Genomic DNA, 22211 nt, shown 5'->3' on the forward strand with positions numbered 1-22211 from the left:
AGTTGGAGGGTAAGACAGAGGAAGCACTGGGTGTGAATTGGGTGGGAATACAGAAAGTGCTACAGAAATCTGGGTCAGGTCAAAAATAATTGAAGAAACAGAAATAGTGCTTGAAGCCAACAAATGAGGGAGAATTTGTTCCGCATACGCAATTTGTTTGACATAGTAATACGTATTGCTGTTCCAAACAGAGAAAATTTAAACGTCGTTTGGTTTATGTCAGCCAAAATGGAAAAATAAAGAAGTGCTACAGCAATATAAACGGATTACACTTGATAAGCAGCTACACTCCAGCTTGTGCTCAGAGGCTTCACAGAGGCAAAGCCAGTTGATATGAAACATTGGACTGCAAACATTTAGCATTGTGATACCAAGTAAGTCAAAAGTGCACAGACCATCCGATTGAGAGAAGAATATAAAGAGGGCATCTGGAAGGCAGTGTTCAGGTAATCCAGGAAGTCAAACTGAAGAAGAAGATGGAAGGAGTTTGGACAGAGGAAATGCAGGGAGCAGATCTTGCCCTGAGGGAGGCTACAAATCACAGTGAGAAGGCACAGGGCACTACAGTTTTCTCAAGGAGCAAGTCGCATTGGGAGGGGACGCTGGTTATGGCCGATGTCCCAGTTTAAAATATGGTTGTCTCGTACTTGGCACGGTTGGCTGGCCTGGAGGTGTCATGCAGGTCAAAGGGCCAGCTGCTTCCTCCCAAGGACTTCACATCTGTCTCATGCTCGATGGGCTCCATCTGCCAGGGAGTGAGGAGGTGGCGATGAGACTGCAATCGCTCACCCACCTCATGTGGCATAGAATGGGCATGGTGCGGGAGAAATCACAGTAAACATTTAAAATGTCAACACTTGCACCTTGACCTAGCAGTAATTTACACATGGCTATGTTTAACTAAGGTTAAGTGTGAATTACATAAAACACAACATAATGAGAAGACAATCTTTTTTGTAACGTATCTCTAATTTGTCCCTAACAATTGTGTCCTTTTCTAAACGTAATTACCCATTATTAGATGTAAATATATTGTATTATAATAATACAATATTATACATACAGTATAATAACACATATATAATATAATAATATATTATAATACATAGAATAATTCTATTATATAATACATACACCGATCAGGCATAACATTATGATCACCTCCTTGTTTCTACGCTCACTGTCCATTTTATCAGCTCCACTTACCATATAGAAGCACTTTGTAGTTCTACAATTACTGACTGTAGTCCATCTGTTTCTCTACATACTTAGTTAGCCCCCTTTCATGCTGTTCTTCAATGGTCAGGACCACCACAGAGCAGGTATTATTTGGATGTTAGATGATTCTCAGCACTGCAGTGACACTGACATGGTGCTGGTGTGTTAGTGTGTGTTGTGCTGGTATGAGTGGATCAGACACAGCAGTGCTGTTGGAGTTTTAAAATACTGTATCCACTCACTGTCCACTCTATTAGACACTCCTACCTAGTTGGTCCACCTTGTAGGAGATGATCGCTCATCTATTGATGCTGTTTGAGTTGGTCATCTTCTAGACCTTCATCAGTGGTCACAGGACGCTGCCCACGGGGCGCTGTTGGCTGGATATTTTTGGTTGGTGGACTATTCTCAGTCCAGCAGTGACAGTGAGGTGTTTAAAAACTCCATCAGCGCTGTTGTGTCTGATCCACTCATACCAGCACAACACACACTAACACACCACCACCATGTCAGTGTCACTGCAGTGCTGAGAATGATCCACCACCTAAATAATACCTACTCTGTAGTGGTATTGGGAGAGTCCTGACCATTGAAGAACAGGGTGAAAGCGGGCAAAAAAAAGTATGTGGATAACCAGATGGACTACAGTCAGTAATTGTAGAACTACAAATTGCTTCTATATGGTAAGTGGAGCTGATAAAATGGACAGTAAGTGTAGAAACAAGGAGGTGGTTTTAATATTATGGCTGATCAGTGTATATATATATATATATATATATATATATATATATACAGTGTATCACAAAAGTGAGTACACCACTCACATTTCTGCAGATATTTAAGTATATCTTTTCATGGGACAACACTGACAAAATGACACTTTGACACAATGAAAAGTAGTCTGTGTGCAGCTTATATAACAGTGTAAATTTATTCTTCCCTCAAAATAACTCAATATACAGCCATTAATGTCTAAACCACCGGCAACAAAAGTGAGTACACCCCTAAGAGACTACACCCCTAAATGTCCAAATTGAGCACTGCTTGTCATTTTCCCTCCAAAATGTCATGTGATTTGTTAGTGTTACTAGGTCTCAGGTGTGCATAGGGAGCAGGTGTGTTCAATTTAGTAGTACAGCTCTCACACTCTCTCATACTGGTCACTGAAAGTTCCAACATGGCACCTCATGGCAAAGAACTCTCTGAGGATCTTAAAAGACGAATTGTTGCGCTACATGAAGATGGCCAAGGCTACAAGAAGATTGCCAACACCCTGAAACTGAGCTGCAGCACAGTGGCCAAGATCATCCAGCGTTTTAAAAGAGCAGGGTCCACTCAGAACAGACCTCGCGTTGGTCGTCCAAAGGAGCTGAGTGCACGTGCTCAGTGTCACATCCAACTGCTGTCTTTGAAAGATAGGCGCAGGAGTGCTGTCAGCATTGCTGCAGAGATTGAAAAGGTGGGGGGTCAGCCTGTCAGTGCTCAGACCATACGCCGCACACTACATCAAATTGGTCTGCATGGCTGTCACCGTAGAAGGAAGCCTCTTCAGAAGTCTCTACACAAGAAAGCCCGCAAACAGTTTGCTGAAGACATGTCAACAAAGGACATGGATTACTGGAACCATGTCCTATGGTCTGATGAGACCAAGATTAATTTGTTTGGTTCAGATGGTCTCAAGCATGTGTGGCGGCAATCAGGTGAGGAGTACAAAGATAAGTGTGTCATGCCTACAGTCAAGCATGGTGGTGGGAATGCCATGGTCTGGGGCTGCATGAGTGCAGCAGGTGTTGGGGAGTTACATTTCATTGAGGGACACATGAACTCCAATATGTCTTGTGAAATACTGAAGCAGAGCATGATCCCCTCCCTCCGGAAACTGGGTCGCAGGGCAGTGTTCCAGCATGATAATGACCCCAAACACACCTCTAAGACGACCACTGCTTTATTGAAGAGGCTGAGGGTAAAGGTGATGGACTGGCCAAGCATGTCTCCAGACCTAAACCCAATAGAACATCTTTGGGGCATCCTCAAGCGGAAGGTGGAGGAGCGCAAAGTCTCAAATATCCGCCAGCTCCGTGATGTCGTCATGGAGGAGTGGAAAAGCATTCCAGTGGCAATCTGTGAAGCTCTGGTAAACTCCATGCCCAGGAGAGTTAAGGCAGTTCTGGGAAATAATGGTGGCCACACAAAATATTGACACTTCAGGAACTTTCACTAAGGGGTGTACTCACTTTTGTTGCCGGTGGTTTAGACATTAATGGCTGTATATTGAGCTATTTTGAGGGAAGAATAAATTTACACTGTTATATAAGCTGCACACAGACTACTTTTCATTGTGTCAAAGTGTCATTTTGTCAGTGTTGTCCCATGAAAAGATATACTTAAATATCTGCAGAAATGTGAGGGGTGTACTCACTTTTGTGATACACTGTATATAATGTTTGTATATACATATATATATAATAACATTAACCTTTATGTTTTAAAAGTTAATTAACAATAAAAACTAGAATCTGTCATCCACAGAATTATTCATACCCTTTGTTATGCCACTCCAAATTGAACTCAAGTGGGTCCTGTTTGCTTTAATTATTTCAAGATCTGTTTAGAACTCGTTTAGAAACTGCCTGTTGTAATTTGTTTTATTTTATTTATTCCGGTCTATACAGGCCCATAGTTCTCAATTCCAAAGAAATGTCTTTGAATCTCCACAATAAAATTGTGGCAGGACATAAATCAGACCAATAATATCAGTGCTCCCAAGACCTTATTGGTCTGAATTATTTGGAAATGGAAAAAGCTTGGCACTACTATGAACCTTCTGGACAAGAAGGGCCTTGATCAGGGTGGTAAGATAGAACCCAGGGGAAACACTAAAGAGCTTTAAAAGTCTGAATGTTTTTGGCAAGATAGAAGCCACTTTTGAGTAAAAAGCATATGACAATTTGCTAAATGGCTTGTAAATTACGTTTGAACTCATTGGGCAGAACAGTAAGCACTGTCTGGTATAAAACGACACTGCACATGAACTGGCTAAATCCATCCTTATGGATGAAACCTTGGTGGTGCCAAGTCATGACTCACCGAGTCCTGCTAGGGGAATGCTTCTCAGTGGCATGCAGAGAAACTGGTAAGAATTGAGCTTTGAATAAATGAAGCCAAATACAGAAAACCCTCCTTTGGTGACTCAGACTCAAACTTAGTCTGGGGTAATGGCTCATCTACTAACACAACAATGAGGGGCAGGTCTCTAAATGTCTTTGAGTGAGTTAGTTAAATTTCTAATAAAAAATAAGTTAAACGTCATACCTATATGTCTGGTAAATATTTTACTTTCAATGTAACTGATAATTTGACAATATTAAGATGTGGTTGACACCAATTATATTATTAAATTCATCTTTCAGTATACACCACAGGGCCAAAAATAAGTGAAACAACAAACTAGATCAGCGGTCCCAAACCGTGTTTGCAGAACGGGCCGGTTTCATATAAGGTATAATTTCACGGACCGGTGGGGGAGGGAGGATTTAAAATAGAATAACTATAGAATGGAAAATCAGTGTGACTCCTGAGCTTTTTCAATGCAACAAGACGCTGCTCCCACCTAGTGGTGATTGGAGACAATAACACCCAAAGAGTTTTGGAAATTTAATTGCTCTTGTAGTGATCTTTAATTATTTGTAATTATTTATTCTTTCTGTGCGGCCCAGTAATAAATGACCCAAGGACTGGTACCGGTCCGCAGCCCGGTGGTTGGGGACCACTGAACTAGACCACACAAGCTTATATGTTTGCTAAAATTCAGTGAAAATACAGACAGTACAGAGTGTTGGGACAAAATAATTCCATCAATTTCAATGTTCATTACTTTGAGATGTTCTGGGCTGTCATAATAATCATAATAGCTACTGTAAAATGAAAAGGATAATGGCTTACTAACAGAGGAGTAATAATTCTCTGTATTTCACTGTTTGTAATTGTCCCTCCGTTCTGTTGAAGAGACATTTAATGCTACAGCATCCAACAGCATTTTAGATAATTTGGTGCTTTTATCTTCATAAATTCCTGTTTTGCTATGACAATGTCCTTAGCAGAAAGCAATGGATTGTACTATAAGCTTGTACTATAAACCTTATAAACCAGTAACCTGTAAATGACAACAAACAACTAACTGTAACAGTGTGAGCTAAAACCACACAAACGAAAAAATCACACAAAAAATCACAATCCTTGTAATACTAAGAAGATTGATATTCACTGTTGAGCATAGCAACACTCTTGTAAAAGGGACTAAAACCTAAAGTCAGTAGTCTAACAATTAAAAAACGTCAATAGTCTAGCAATCAAAAATGTGAGGAGGAAAAGTAGAGATAAAAGAAAACATGAAAATTAGTCAAAAGGTGAAAGATGGAAATGAAAGGATGGAAAGAAGATAAAAATGGTAGAAAAAAATGAAAAAGAAAGGGCAGAACCTGGACTCCAGGGCTGACGCACGGCAGCGGGAGGTAGGAGGGGCGGTGGGTGGAACAGGTGTGACAGTAGCAGCAACGGCATTCAGGCACAGGTGCACCCTGGGAAAATGAGGACCGCAGAGGCAAAGAGACAAACAGTTGAGGTCAAAAGTAATCTAATCATGTTGCTGATCACATCGATAAAGACACCATTTGTCTTGCACTGCAGCTCACAAGCATCATTGTAAAGCTGGTTTGACTGTGCTTGTGGAAAATGTAATTTATGTATGTATGTATATTTTTGACATAGCAGATTTTCAGTACCCCACATTTGACCTCTGTAAGCCTATTTACTGAAATTGACCGCTGCTATACACATTGAGGACCAGGGACATGAAGACAAGCAAGGGAAAAGACACAAGGCTAATAAGATCAGGGCTTAGATATTTTATCAGAGACATCAATATGGGTAAAAACTACATACAACTTACATTTAAACACAAACATGAAACTTCAAAAAATTTTTAAACAGTTTAAAGGTGTTTTTAAAATACAACACTTGACTTAAAGTATGTGGAAATCAGATCACATCCATGGGTGCTTGGTAAACATTTTTATCTATTTAACTATTGATGTTTCTTTAATTCTAACAAATAGCCCTAATAGTTTTCAAATAATTAAGAGTATACTGCTTATGTACAGTTTGTGCTCGTTGTGCCAATACAGTTTACTTTACGTTACTTCAGCCGAGGGCGGCACGGTGGCTCGGTGGGTAGCACTGTCACCTCACAGCAAGAAGATCCTGGGTTCGATCCCCAGGAGTTTGCATGTTCTCCCCGTGTCTGCGTGGGTTTCCTCCGGGAGCTCTGGTTTCCTCCCACAGTCCAAAAAACATGCAGTCAAGTTAATTGGAGACACTGAATTGCCCTATACAGTGTATCACAAAAGTGAGTACACTCCTCACATTTCTGCAAATATTTTATTATATCTTTTCATGGGACAACACTATAGACATGAAACTTGGATATAAGTTAGAGTAGTCAGTGTACAACTTGTATAGCAGTGTAGATTTACTGTCTTCTGAAAATAACTCAACACACAGCCATTAATGTCTAAATGGCTGGCAACATAAGTGAGTACACCCCACAGTGAACATGTCCAAATTGTGCCCAAAGTGTCAATATTTTGTGTGACCACCATTATTATCCAGCACTGCCTTAACCCTCCTGGGCATGGAATTCACCAGAGCTGCACAGGTTGCTACTGGAATCCTCTTCCACTCCTCCATGATGACATCACGGAGCTGGTGGATGTTAGACACCTTGAACTCCTCCACCTTCCACTTGAGGATGCGCCACAGGTGCTCAATTGGGTTTAGTCCATCACCTTTACCTTCAGCTTCCTCAGCAAGGCAGTTGTCATCTTGGAGGTTGTGTTTGGGGTCGTTATCCTGTTGGAAAACTGCCATGAGGCCCAGTTTTCGAAGGGAGGGGATCATGCTCTGTTTCAGAATGTCACAGTACATGTTGGAATTCATGTTTCCCTCAATGAACTGCAGCTCCCCAGTGCCAGCAACACTCATGCAGCCCAGGACCATGATGCTACCACCACCATGCTTGACTGTAGGCAAGATACAGTTGTCTTGGTACTTCTCACCAGGGCGCCGCCACACATGCTGGACACCATCTGAGCCAAACAAGTTTATCTTGGTCTCGTCAGACCACAGGGCATTCCAGTAATCCATGTTCTTGGACTGCTTGTCTTCAGCAAACTGTTTGCGGGCTTTCTTGTGCGTCAGCTTCCTTCTGGGATGACGACCATGCAGACCGAGTTGATGCAGTGTGCGGCGTATGGTCTGAGCACTGACAGGCTGACCTCCTACGTCTTCAACCTCTGCAGCAATGCTGGCAGCACTCATGTGTCTATTTTTTAAAGCCAACCTCTGGATATGACACCGAACACGTGGACTCAACTTCTTTGGTCGACCCTGGCGAAGCCTGTTCCGAGTGGAACCTGTCCTGGAAAACCGCTGTATGACCTTGGCCACCATGCTGTAGCTCAGTTTCAGGGTGTTAGCAATCTTCTTATAGCCCAGGCCATCTTTGTGGAGAGCAACAATTCTATTTCTCACATCCTCAGAGAGTTCTTTGCCATGAGGTGCCATGTTGAATATCCAGTGGCCAGTATGAGAGAATTGTACCCAAAACACCAAATTTAACAGCCCTGCTCCCCATTTACACCTGGGACCTTGACACATGACACCAGGGAGGGACAACGACACATTTGGGCACAATTTGGACATGTTCACTGTGGGTTGTACTCACTTATGTTGCCAGCTATTTAGACATTAATGGCTGTGTGTTGAGTTATTTTCAGAAGACAGTAAATCTACACTGCTATACAAGCTGTACACTGACTACTCTAAGTTATATCCAAGTTTCATGTCTATGGTGTTGTCCCATGAAAAGATATAATGAAATAATTGCAGAAATGTGAGGGGTGTACTCACTTTTGTGATACACTGTAGGTGAATGTGTGTGTGTCTATGTATGTGTGTCTGCTCTGCGATGGACTGGTGCCCCATCCAGGGTGTTACTATATGCCTTGCACCCATTGAAAAGCTGGGATAGGCTCCAGCACCCCTCCCCCCCCCCCCCCCCCCATCCCCTGCGACCTTGATTGGATAAGCATTTAAGAAAGTGAGTGAGTAACACTAAGCCATAATTGTTATCAAATAATTAAGAGTATACTGCTAGGCGCCCAGGAGGCGCAGCGGGATAGTTCGCTAGCACACCAGCACCGAGATCCTGAACTCCTCAGTTCGAAACTCAGATCGAGAGATAGAGAGGCACCTATGCAGAGTGCATAGGAGGCGTGAGCAGCAATATACCCTCCTCGACTGCAATCAGGGATCCCCCAGGAGCAGAAGACAAATTGACTATGCTAAATTGGGATAAAATGCATAAATAAAATAGAAAAAAAAGAGTATACTGCTCATCTACAGTTTGTACTCTTTGTGCCAATACAGTTTGCTTTACATTATTTCAGCCGATGATTGACCTTGTGTGTGGCAATCTTAATCTTAATCTTGTTTGGTTGTTTCAGTTGGTCCTAAGTTAAATCACTGTATGTTTGTTTGGGATTTAAGTCTTGTTACTTGATGCTCAGTTAGGACAGTATTCTATTTCGCTAGCCCACCACCACTGAGATCAGTTGATAAAAATTTAAAAATTACATGAAAACCTTGTTACTTACCACTGAGCGCCGCGTACTGTTACGAGAGGAGATTGGCCTGCTGCTCTTGCTCTCAATGATCTCTGAATTTGGACCACCGTATGAACTGTGACGCCGGGCCTTCTGTGCTTGAAGAGCCATCTGATAAGCCACCTCAAACGCCTGTCCCAGAGTCAGGATGATCTCATAGGTTTGCGTCTGTAGAAATGCATTTCTTTCATTAAAGTAGATGGCAAAATGGTCTTGGGTTTGATTTCCAAGTGGAGTGGTCTAAGTCTTATGTTCGTTTCATAAGTTAAATTAGAGATACAAAATTGTTTGACATTTAACTAATGACTAATGTGTACACTGTAGTGACAAACTATTTATAATTGACCTAGATATAATATAATATTAAACAGATGATAAGTTAGACAGCTTGCTCCTGAACATAAGTATATGAAGTCTATTGGCCATCTACTTCAGGACACAAAATGTACATTAATGGAAGGTGGGATCAGGAAGTAAGCAAACAACTAGAAATAGCAAATGCAGCCTTAAGCCTGACAAGACTAAATATAAAAAATATAATAAACATAGACAAAATATTAAAAGGCTTTGCTCTTATTCTAAGATTTATTATATTAAAAAAACAAACCTAAAAATAATTTGAATAATTATAGATCAACTTTTTTTTACAACAAGAGATTAGAAAGCAGCTCTCACCACTTCCACTGTGGTAAAAACATGGCAGAAGTGGTGGCCTGACTTCAAGTCTTTCGTAATGTAGGCAAAAGTGCGTAGTTCATCAGGGTCCTGAGCCGCACAGGAGATGTTCTGGATCTCATGCTCTGCCACTATAGCCTGAACAGGTCAGTGAATGAATATAATACATTATTATTATGTGACTTTACACAACAACAATTGCCTTCACATTGTTTCCTTTATAGGTTTGTTTTTTTCCAAAGTTAACCTCAGGCTATGAACTCTTACTACATAAATCTTTAAAAAATAAGACTTTTTTATACCTTAGTGGCTGCATCGATAAACTTGACTCCTCTGTAGGTGATGGACAGGACTATTACAGGGCCTTTTCGATGGTCCTTAGATTTCTGAGAATATGAGACAAAATTCCTATTAATTCACTGCATGTTTTTTATGCTTTTGCATTAAATTAGTAGACAGTGGTGTAAAGCACTAAAGAAAAGGTTTATAAGGTGATACAACAGTAAGAAAAAAAAGTCCAAGAAGACAGATCTAGGGACGGAAAAGAAACCATACATAGAAAAATGATATCACATACATATGTGTATACCTACATCTGTGTATTCACCAAATGTTCAACCCCCTCCTGTCCCCCCCCTTTGACTTTATAATCTACCCACCCCTTTACCCCCTTCCCCTTTAGAACCCCCCCCCCCCCCCCCCCCCCCTCCGTCCCCCCCGTCCCCCTTCCCCAGCCTGGCCTGGGATCACACATGGTCCCGCTGAGTAGTGCATTAAAATAAGTAAATAAATAGTTAGGAAATTAAATAAATTAAAAAATAAATAAATAATTAAATAAAATAAATAAATAAATATGAAAAAATACACCCAGACTCTCTATTTATTACATGTCAGGAACTAATTTGTCTATTTTTTCTTCAATAAAAATGAGGATGGGACCCCACGTTCTATAAAAAAGGTCCAAGGACCCTTTCAGGGAAAATCTTAGCTTCTCAAGCTTGACACAAGGTAGAAGTTCCTGAACCCTCCCCAGTTTAATTTAAATATTACATTAAATAAAAATAAAAAATTGTAGTCAGGTTTACCCTTATTCTTGCACAGGCCTCCTGGGTAGATTCAATACCTCTGAGGTCTCTGATGATCACAGAGCCAAGATACTAAAAAGACAGAAACTTGGTGTCTTAAGCTTATCAAAAATGACTATTAATTATAATTAGCATCATTTAGGATTTTTTCTTGCTGCTTATGCTTTTTTCTATTTCTTATTGCAAGCATCAGTGGTGTTGAACAGTATGCTGTAATGGGTATAATAATTACTAGTCAGTATACACAAAAATCTGGTGAGTTTAATTAAATTAGTTTAACACTCACAGAGCACTTTATTAGGTACGACTATCTTGTACCTACATTCATTGCACCTGCCCTACATACACACTTAGTGATTCAGAATGACTGACTGTACCACTGTTGTTGCCTTTTACACTTGTCACAACCTGTACCCTATTTATCAAACAAAAGGGACACCCATATGATCCCCACTGACCAGATGTTATTTGGGTGGTACACCATTCTCAACACTACAATAATAATTCTGTGATAAGAACGTGTCCACTGATAAAAGACTAGAGGACGATTAACCCAGCCGGTGCTAACAGGGTATCCTAGGTTCCTAATAAAGAGGTCAGCAAGTTTAACTGCTGCATCTGAAACACTTATACTAGCAGACCAGGCTGCTGCACCACTGTGTTGCCCAGCATAATTATTGTAATTCAGATCAAGCCTATAAAATGTGAATTACTGATAGTTCATTAATAAAAGTTCATTTTCTGTAGGCTTTGTTTAACAACAGTGTATGTTATTCTATGGAAAATGACTACCCAAATGACTTACACTAGCTTCATAGCAGCAAGCCTCAGTAATGAGCTTCTCAGGATGGTGGTGCCACGTAGAGACAGTGGTGTACGTAGCAGACTGGCTTGGGGGCCTCAGGCTTAGCCGTGATTCCTTTTGACGATCTATGACTCTGTCCTTCAGAAACATATAAACCATGCAATTACATGCTTACCATTTGCAATGCAAAGAGAAGCATTTTTATTTAGACATACATAGTAGTTACTTAACTATATAGATGGATAATAAAAGTGTAATTAATTATTGTTTTGTTTATTTAAATAGTGGTATCACCATTGCCAAAATTTTATTTAATTTTAATACTATGTAATGACTTCATTATTTTGTTAATTTTCTCATGAATGACTAACATTCTCATCCTGATCAACACTGCAGTAAAACACCCTGAATAGAGTGCAAATCCCTTGCAGGACACACTCATTCACTCACATCTAGGTATAATTAAGTAGTGCTTGGAAACTGAAGTGGTCAGAGAAGAACGTCAGGAATACTAATAAAAGTTGCAGCACTGGCACAAACACAAACACATTCTCACCCAACCTAACACCACCACCGAGAAGACTTACATGTGATCGTGACCTCTCACTATAGGAGCGGAGTGAGATGCTGCAGTCTTGATCCATCGCTCTACCTCTCCTCCCATGTTCTCCCAGCGGCAGTAGCGTGTCCATGGAGCGACTTGTATACAGATCCATGTAACCAAGAGGTGCCGGATTCTGAGACAAAAGGTCTTGAATCTACATACAGATACACAATTATAAAGGCAAGCATTTCTCTGACTTTTTAACTGAACATAAACATTCAAATTATATATGAGTAAAGGCGCTAGGGAAGTTGAGGTGTTGGGTGTGTAGGGGTTGTCAGTGTGCACCCATCCAAAACACAGAGAGGCTGGAAAATGTTTATGCAGAATTCAGGCAGAAAATAAATACATCCTGTCAGAGCAGGACAGTAAACAGTGTCAAATTAGTACCGAATTGTGCAACATTGAGGCAGAAGTTAGGAGAGATGCAGTAAGGAGGAGGGTGACTCAAGGAAAAATTGGGAACATAAAGGTAATTCAAATTTTCTGCTTAAGTTATATATTTCATATATTGTGTTTAATACTGGATAGAGAAAATTTACAGTGGATGATTGTTTGTTTGTTTATTAGGATTTTAACGTCATGTTTTACACTTTGGTTACAATCTTCTGAGATGGACCAAAAGAAAGTGGAAAGTGTTGTCTGGTCAGACGTATCCATGATTCAGCTTGTTTTTGGAAAAACGGACATCCGATTCTATGTGTCCACCCTGACTGGTACCAACAAAAAGTGCAAAAACCAGCATGGTCATGCACATTGAGCTGTTTCCTCAACCAGCAAATTTAAAGATGGGTGGACCTATACGGTAGGTCATGTGGTACATGTGGGTTTAAATTTGATCATGGTTGGTATTTGGTCTAAAGATTACCATAAAAAGCATAATAAAATACAAAACACCATAAGAACTGTATTAGATGATAAATTACGTGCTTGTCACCTTAAGCTGGGAGAAGCGTTTGTTCTTTGAAGGTGCTTCCTCGTAGGGTCGCTCTGCTATAGAGGCGATGATTCTCTTTCTGTGGCCAAGCAGAGTGATTTTTAACACCTGCACAAGATAGAACACAGTCTCAATCATGCATGAGCTAATAGTATTTATCCAACTTACATACCAGATTAAAACCTAGTGCTACTGCAGGCAGGATTACAAAATATATGTATGTAATAAAATATGTAACAAAAGATGGTAGTTGTGAAGTAGTTTTAGTAATGATCTTCAACAAAATTCGACTATAAACTGTGCGTGGCCACAGATTTTCAAAAACCCACCCTGTTTTAATACCTGTTGTTCTAACCCTGAGTTTTATTCATAACATACTTAAAACAACATCTCAAATAGACAAAATACAATCCTAATTTCCATTTTGTAAGAAGAAACCCAAAGAACAAATCCAAAAAAATGTTTTGTAAAAAGAGGAATCTGTAATTTGTAAATTTTCTTGAATCTTTATTTGAGATTTCCAATGTATTCACTGATCAACTGCATTATATTTTGTAAATCTAAACACATTTAAAATTTAATTCTTATAACACACTTCAAAAAGTTGGGACCGAGGCATGTTTACCACTGTGTTTCACCACCTTTTCAATTAATGAGACTTTTTAATGGTTGTGTCTACAAAGCCACGCTGTTGAAGCATGTGGTGAGTCATGATCCTTTGATGGATCCTTATTTTATACCAAATCACATGTTACCTATTCACCTGTGTATTGTGGAATACTGTAACTATAACTGTAATCTTCAAACATTTCACTCGTATTGTGCCTCTGTCCCAACTTTTTTTGGAGTGTGTTGCAAGGCATCAAGTTCTAAATGTGCTTCTGTTTACAAAATACAATAATCAGTGAAAACCTTTTCTTCTACATTTGTCAGTTAAATAAAAAAAATACAGATTCTTCTTTATATTCTATTTTACAAAACATTCCAATTTTAAAATTTGAGGTGTTTAATGCAATTGGAATTTTTTTTTTTGCATTATTTTTCGTAGGTATCAGCGCAGTCTTTAGGTCCAATACAAATCCCAAAGTTGATATTTTGATGACCATAGTTGGCAATGTATTATGGGGGGTCTTCAAAAAGTTTCCGCACTTTTATATTTACATTGGAAATGGTGAGGATGGGAGGAGTAGTAATTGGTAACTGCATCCTATGTGGTACATAGTGTGTAACTATATTATTGCTAGTACACTTTGCTCTGTTTCCACTGCACGGTACCCTACATCCATTTTTTAATCCATGACCCAACATTCAGTGGTTGTTTTCTGTGCTAAGCATACTGAAGCGGGCCATTTAAGTGGGCCAAGAAACACTGCAGACTGTTGATTGGTCAAACAGAATCTCATCTGGAGTAAGACAAAACAGACGCCATATTTAAAGCCCAACTGCATTGGATTTTATTGAAGCCGTGTCATAAAAATCGATTAAAAAGGAGGCAAAGCGGAAAATATCCTGTTGTTGCTACTGATATTGTCAACAGTTACCATGATGTGTTTGCTGTGTGTCACCTTTAGTGAACTCCTACTTTCACACATACCATTGTGCAACTGGAAACAGACAATAGCACATTAGGAATGGTATGGATAGTTCTGGAGTTGAATGCATACAGTATTTTAGGGTGCCGTGCAATAGAAATTAGGATATAGACATACTGGGATATAGACATATTATTTAAAACATATTCCATCAGATTTCTTATATATATTGTTAGTAAAATATAAGTAATATTTCAGTTGAAAAAGCTTTGTTACATTAACAATCTCCAGCTCCCACAAGTTTTTCACACACTCCAAAGTGCGATAGCCACTGGATAAAAAGTTGTGAAGATATTCTCCAAGACCTAGGTTGTTCAGCCAGGAGGCCAGTGAGGTACTGCCATCACAACCCAGAGCTTTCACCTAGAAGTACAATAAAAGCACATGATGAATATGAAGCAAATGTCACCACTTTTCTCACCTTAGGTCTCATTGTGGTTTTCTCTGCTTTGGACCAGCTATATGTTTTACCTCTGTCTATATAAAATGCATTGGTTTAAATGTCAGCTTTAATTGTAAGTGGCCCCTTGCCTTGTAAGTTTGGACCATGCTACATTGCTGCGGGCGGCACGGTGGCTAAGTGGGTAGCACTGTCGCCTCACAGCAAGAAGGTCCTGGGTTCGATCCCCAGGTGGTTTCCTCCCACAGTCCAAAGACATGCAAGTGAGGTGAATTGGAGATTCAAAATTGTCCATGACTGTGTTTGATATGACCTTGTGAACTAAAGAACCTTGTGTAATGAGTAACTACCGTTCCTGTCATGAATGTAACCAAAGTGTAAAACATGATGTTAAAATCCTAATAAACAAACAAACTATGTTGCTGCAGGTTCATTTCTATTGGTAAGGGTGGCAACTTTAAAACATTTAATCAAGGTTGCAAGTTAACCTAAATTTAGATAAAGATACAGTGAAAAAAACATTTAAGCAATTTTGCTTTTGTTTTTTAATATATTTTAAGTTCATCCAATGCCGTGTGTTTACTTTAAATTTGTATGTCATTTAACTTTGTACTTATAAATATAAACTAAATAATATGTATGCATTCATAATCATGTAGAGGGGAAAGCAATTACAGCTTTGAGACTGCAAAATTAGCTTTTATGTCACAGTTGGGTTTAATTTGGAATCATTTCTTTTGGCAAATTGTTTTGCATTCTCTAACATCCCTCAGATAAACTGTCAATTAAAAAATCCCTCATAATCTCGCTTAGCCATGTTTGCACCAGTCAGTCTTGAGTTATTTTGGCTTCAATTTGAGGTTGTTGTGAAGTGGAAACATTTACATTTAAATAACTCAAGGTCAAAATTTAAATTGGTCTTTAATTTCTCACATCATCTTATGCATGTTTTATTTGCTGCTGTGTGTACAAAGGTATCTACAGGGATGTAGAAATATAATTACTAGTCATTGCATAAAATCTACCTAACCAATGTGTTTTAAATAGAACAAGAGGTACAAGATGTTATTTCATTTGCAGCATTTATATATAACATTAAAACCACCTCCTTGTTTCTACACTCACTGTCCATTTTATCAGCTCCACTTACCAAATAGAATCATTTTGTAGTTCTACAATTACTAACTGTAGTCTATCTGTTTCTCTGCATGCATTGTTAGCCCCCTTTCATGCTGTTCTTTGATGGAGGACTCTCCCAGGAACACCACAGAGTAGGTATTATTTGGGTGGTGGGTCATTCTCAGCACTGCAGTGACACTGACATGGCGGTGGTGTATTAATGTGAGTTGTGCTGGTATGAGTGGATAAGACACAGCAATGCTGATGGAGTTTTTTAAACACATCACTGTCACTGCTGGACTGAGAATAGTCCACGTGGGCAGCGCCCTGTGACCACTGATGAACTCAGACAGCAGCAATAGATGAGCGATTGTCTCTGACTTTACATCTACAAGGTGGACCAACTAGGTAGGAGTGTCTAACAGAGTGGACAGTGACATGGTATTTAAAAACTCCAGCAGCGCTGCACAACACACACTAACACACCACCACCATGTCATTGTCACTGCAGTGCTGAGAATCATCCACCACCCAAATAATACCTGCTCTGTGGTGGTCCTGTGGGGGTCCTGACCATTGAAGAACAGGGCAAAAGCAGGCTAATAAGTATGTAGAGAAACAGATGGACTACAGTCAGTAATTGTAGAACTACAAAGTGCTTCTATATGGTAAGTGGAGCTGATAAAATGGACAGTGAGTGTAGAAACAAGGAGGTGGTTTTAATGTTATGACTGATCAGTGTATATAATTATCAGTGTAGTGACTTCTTATTTTCCATATTAATTTACTTGTTTAAATGCAAAAATAAATACAATTTAAATACAAGGTTTAACATTTGTTGCACTTAATATTTACTACATCAAATAATAAAAACAGAAGTGTTAAAATATTTCCTTCCACTACAAGTTTTCCACACATGTATACTAAGCTGCTATAAATTATAATTACTAAGCTCTTACTATTATTGATTTATTAGTATGTTTAATTGCACACAGTGTTAGAGCTTTTAGGCAGGTTAAAAATGAAAAAAAAAAATGTATTAGCCTCATTAATAAATCTGCCCTGAAGCTAATAATAATATAAATGGTACCTTTGGTAGGCTTTTTGCTGCATGAAGAATTTTCTTCCGATGGCCAGGGTCTGTGATGCCAATTTCTCTAAGGTCTTCATCTTCCATTACATTACTGCCCTGCACACAAAAATGCAGGGTCAAACAAGTTAAATTTATACTTCTGATGGACCTGTATTCCATCAGTCTCCTATTATAACTCTTGGTACAGTTTTAGATTGTTCTTTGCGTAATAGTAAGATATTGAGGCACTGTGACAACAAAGCAACCTCAAATCATGATTTTTCCTCCATCATGCTTTATAATTTGAATGAGGTTTTGGCATGCGGCATATCTATCTATCTATTGTCATCTATCTACAGAAGATTTCTCCAGAAGTATAATGGAACACCCAGATTGTATTTCCCAAAGATGAGATGTACAGCAATGCTTTAAGAGTGCAGTAGTTTTCTGTAGTGTCTTACCATTAACACTATTCCTGTTTCATTTTTCTTGTAGTAGACACATTAAGTGAATGTATTGGGGTTGTTCTGTTTGTATTGTTCTTTGTGCTCTTGGTGTCATTTTTATGGAGTGACCACTCCAAGGGAAAGTGGGAACAGTACAAAATTACCAAAATCTTTAGACAATTTGTTAACTGTGGATTGATACACACTCAGGTCTTAAGGAATATATTTGTAGCATTTTTCAGCTTTGTGCATGTCTGGAAATCTTTGATATAGGCATAATTGACATAAACATTTCTTAAGAAGAATAGAATTGACTTTTTTTATTTTATTAAAAAACTCACCTCAAAACTTATCTTAATGTTTGAAATACCAACAAGTTGTAAGCCCACATGTGTTTTTTTTACCTGGACTATGAATAAACATTAATAAAGACTTAAAAATACAATTGGTTAACTGTTGGGTTAGGCAGAATGAGTTTGTTTGACTTGCAGATCAAGACATGGAATTTGACCAGGGTTTTTTAACTTATTGCATGAGACTTACTGCATCAACTACTTTACTTAAACCACATAGCTTTGAAGTCCTGTAAAGCAGTCCCCAACCTCTTTCGCACCACAGACTGGTTTCATATAAGATATAATTTCATAGGGCCGGGAGGATTTAAAATAGAATAGCTATAGAATGGCAAATCAGTGTAAATCCTTAGCTTTTTTGCGAGATGCTGCTCCCACCTAGTGGTGATAATAACACCCGAAGAGTTTTGGAAATTTAACTGCTATTTGTAGCGATCTATAATTATTTATTCTTTCTGTGCGGCCTGGTAATTAATGACCCACGGCCCGGTGGCTGGGGACCACTGCTGTAAAGCAATGGATGACAATCCACCTAAATTCTATGACCATGACTTTTTAGTTTATTCACTGACTTGACTGAGTGGTGACTTGGGGTCCAAGAACAGTTAACTTACCATAAAGCGCAGGTCATCAAATCCATTGAGCAGCAGCTTACTTTCGTACTGAGGAAAACCCACGTGCTCCAGCCACTCCCCCACTGGCTGCTCCAGCACCCGGCTTCCTGCAGCATCTGATGACATAGGGAGGCGTTTGAGCAACGAGAAGCCATTGAGCCTGTAGCAGCGGCACTCAGAGGCCGAGACATGGCACTGCCACATCATCTTCGGCCAACAGAGCCACGGACAGCAGCAGCAGCACGGCACGGTCCAGGCTTGGGTGAGAGGCCACCAAGACCAGGGGCCCCCAAAACACACAGACTGAAAGGAGCCCTTGGTGTCAAACAACAAGCCAGAGGTAGAGATCCTTTTACTTAAAGTCTGGGTAAAGCGGACAATTTGGCATTGTTCTTTATGTTAAAAGAAATGCCTAGTTAGCTCCCTTTGTTTTGAACTCTTTGAACTTAAAGGGTGGTCAGTGTTATGAATGGAAGATCAGAAAGTGCTCAGTGAACTTCGCGCTGCAGAGAGATCTTCACATCCACAGTGAGCCATAAGAAAGCAGCAAACTTAGCACACACCCGTTATGACAGATCAAAAACCTTCCGGTGGTTCATATTTCAATTTTTTTTTCATATAAACTACTATCCATTGTCTATCACAATGAATATCTAGAACTCTTTAGAGAATGTTGCAATTGAGCTTTAATGGCAAGTCAAGATATGCATAATTTCTGCTCATGGTGAAGATCAAATCCATGTCACATTTACCAAGTCCAGACTTCCTTTCTGCCACTCAATAGATTCAAAATCCATCCATTTAGTAAAATCCGAGTTGTATATAAGGCCACTGCTTAATCAGCCGGCCTCTGATGACGACTGCTTTCTGCTCACTGCAATCCAAAAGCTACTGGTCCTTCTTGACTTATGCACACTCTGGTGGTCTAGCATGCCAACGCAGAGCTCATCATCAAAGCAAGTAGAGGAAAAACATGATAGAGCAGAATGTAGGCAGGCTCAAACAATGGATGGATAACCCCATTGGAAAACCTTGCAGGTGGTTTCTTTTCTTCCCCTTATCTCTGTGCTTGCCTGTGGCAGCCGTTCTTGAGGGTCCTACTCTCTGGACCAGGCTCTGCTGCATCCCCAATTCAGGTGGCGCTTAATCCCAACGGTAGCTGCAATCACGCTCACAAAGCTAAACATCCAGATGACACACTCTTTCTCCCGCTGAACCCCACTGGCAGCTTGGTTCCTCCTCGGCTGCAGTCATCAATCCCGTGCCGTGGAAATTCATAATCCCATTCACGCACCCTTGCTTCGCTTGTTTTATTTTTGTCACCAGTTCCTCTCTTCACTCCCCCTCACTCCGTCTCTCATTGACACTGACTCGTCTGCAAGCACCGCAGGACTGCCATATGCTGGCTGATGCTGCACGCCGCTGCACAGCGTACACACGTTCTGCTCCTCACTAAACCCCCTCCCTTTACTGTCTTCGGTTCTCACACTCTCTCACTCTTTCCCCCCCCCTCTTTTCCACAATCAATTCCCAGCCCCTCTCTATCTTTCTCTCTGCTTGCCGCTCTCACCCTCCAGCCCGTTCACCATGCTGATTAAAATTGCACACAGGCACTCTGATCTTGCTGGTGCAGAAAGGACATCATCAGAAATAGGAGCGTAAGAGAGAGACAAACCCAATTCGCAAACCTGTTTGCCAGGATCAACTCGAGAATAAGACAAAAAATGGGGGAAATTGTTTTTGTCCCCGTGTTCTACCCCCTCTGCCTTTTTTCTTCGCATACTTAAGTGCTTCCAGAGCTTGTGCACTGTCTCTATAAAAAATTCAATCACTGCCATGCCATATACCATAGTACATTTGGTACATTATCAAAGGGATTACGTCTGTGAACATGGTACTGCACCTTTGGGGGGCTGGGACTGCATGTTAAATGTTAAGTCAGCAAAATGCACCACATCCAGATGTCACAGTCCACATACACACATACACACTCCACTGATGTGCCCCCTTAATGTTTCCAATTTTCACAAGCTATGGCAAACAATGCATGTGACCCTTACCACCCACAGGGGTTTGGTATTGTTATCTGAATGTGGACCTTTTTCCATTTACACTTCTTTTGAAGTCCTTATGCCTCTCCACTCTGCACTTAAGATAGATAAAATAAGACACATGGCACACACACACACACCCTTTTGCTGCAAAAACAGCCCTGACCTGTCAAGGCATGGACTCCACTAGACCCCTGAAGGTGTGCTGTGGTATCTGACACTAAGATGTTAGCAGCAGATCCTTTAACTCCTGTAAGTTGTGAGGTGGGGCCTCCATGGATCGGACTTGTTTGTCCAGCACATCCCACAGATGCTCGATTGGATTGAGATCTGGGGAATTTGGAGGCCAAGTCAACACCTCAAACTCGTTGTTGTGCTCCTCAAACCATTTTTGCTTTGTGGCAGGGCGCATTATCATGCTAAATGAGGCCACAGCCATCAGGGAATACCGTTTCCATGAAAGGGTGTACATGGTCTGCAACAATGCTTAGGTAGGTGGTACATGTCAAATTAACATCCACATGGATGGCAGAACCCAAGTTATCCTAGCAGAACATTGCCCAAAGCATCACACTGCCTCGGCTGGCTTGCCTTCTTCCCATAGTGCATCCTGGTGGCATGTGTTCCCCAGGTAAGCAACGCACACGCACCCGGCCATCCACGTGATGTAAAAGAAAACGTGATTCATCAGACCAGGCCACCTTCTTCCATTGCGCCGTTGTCCAGTTCTGATGCTCATGTGCCCATTTTTGGCGCTTTCGGCGGTGGACAGGGGTCAGCATGGGCACCCTGACTGGTCTGCGGGTATGCAGCCCCATACGCAACAAACTGTGATGCACTGTGTGTTCCGACACCTTCTATCAGAACCAGCATTAACTTCTTCAGCAGTTTGAGCTACAGTAGCTCATCTGTTGGATCGAAACACACAGGCCAGCCTTCGCTCCCCACGTGCATCACTGAGCCTTGGCCGCCCAAGGCTGCCCTGTCGTGTATATATCATCAGTTTTGGTAATTTACTTACAGAAAAAAAGCTCTCATGTAAAATCACAAGACATACATGTTCCTTACATGTGTACATACAATACTTGTTTTTTGGAAGATCCAATTTTTATTAAGTAAACAACTATGGTCACTGTTCTGAGAATGTATTGATCACTATGTATTTTATGACACAAAATGCTCATTGCTATTATTTGAGGCTATCTGATCATCCCCACAAAACAGCAGAGAGAGCAGAGAGAGCTGAAAACTTTCACCTAGTTCGTTTAAGGGAACATTTTAAATTTACTGTACCTGTGGGAGCTGGCTGATGTACCTGGGAGAGTTCAATGTCGTTGTCGATCAATGTCAAGATCTTCTTAATCTGGTGGAGGGAATTACAAAAACAGATTATTTTGATGTGGCATATTTTTAAAAATGGCAGAGCATTTAATTGCAAATTAATAAATGAATCACTATAAATGTTAATACTATAATTAATTAATTGGTTCATTCTAATAATCACAAGAGCAACAGCATA

At 40.3% G+C, this 22211-nt stretch overlaps 1 protein-coding gene across 1 annotated transcript; it reads right to left on the reverse strand.

The window, feature by feature from the left end:
* Positions 1-541: 541 nt before the first annotated feature.
* anks1ab (ankyrin repeat and sterile alpha motif domain containing 1Ab) lies at positions 542-18848 on the reverse strand. Its single transcript, XM_062996686.1, has 11 exons — positions 18642-18848; positions 17247-17345; positions 14854-15000; positions 13046-13153; positions 12035-12262; positions 11505-11642; positions 10700-10771; positions 9917-10000; positions 9615-9752; positions 8931-9107; positions 542-745 (listed from the first exon to the last, which is right to left on the reverse strand). The coding sequence occupies exons 1-11, from the start codon at positions 18846-18848 to the stop codon at positions 626-628; spliced, it is 1518 nt and encodes a 505-aa protein (XP_062852756.1). The 3' UTR covers positions 542-625.
* Between the last annotated feature and the right edge of the window lie 3363 nt (positions 18849-22211).

The sequence above is a fragment of the Trichomycterus rosablanca genome, chromosome 6 (assembly GCF_030014385.1).
Source record: "Trichomycterus rosablanca isolate fTriRos1 chromosome 6, fTriRos1.hap1, whole genome shotgun sequence".
Lineage (NCBI taxonomy): Eukaryota > Metazoa > Chordata > Actinopteri > Siluriformes > Trichomycteridae > Trichomycterus > Trichomycterus rosablanca.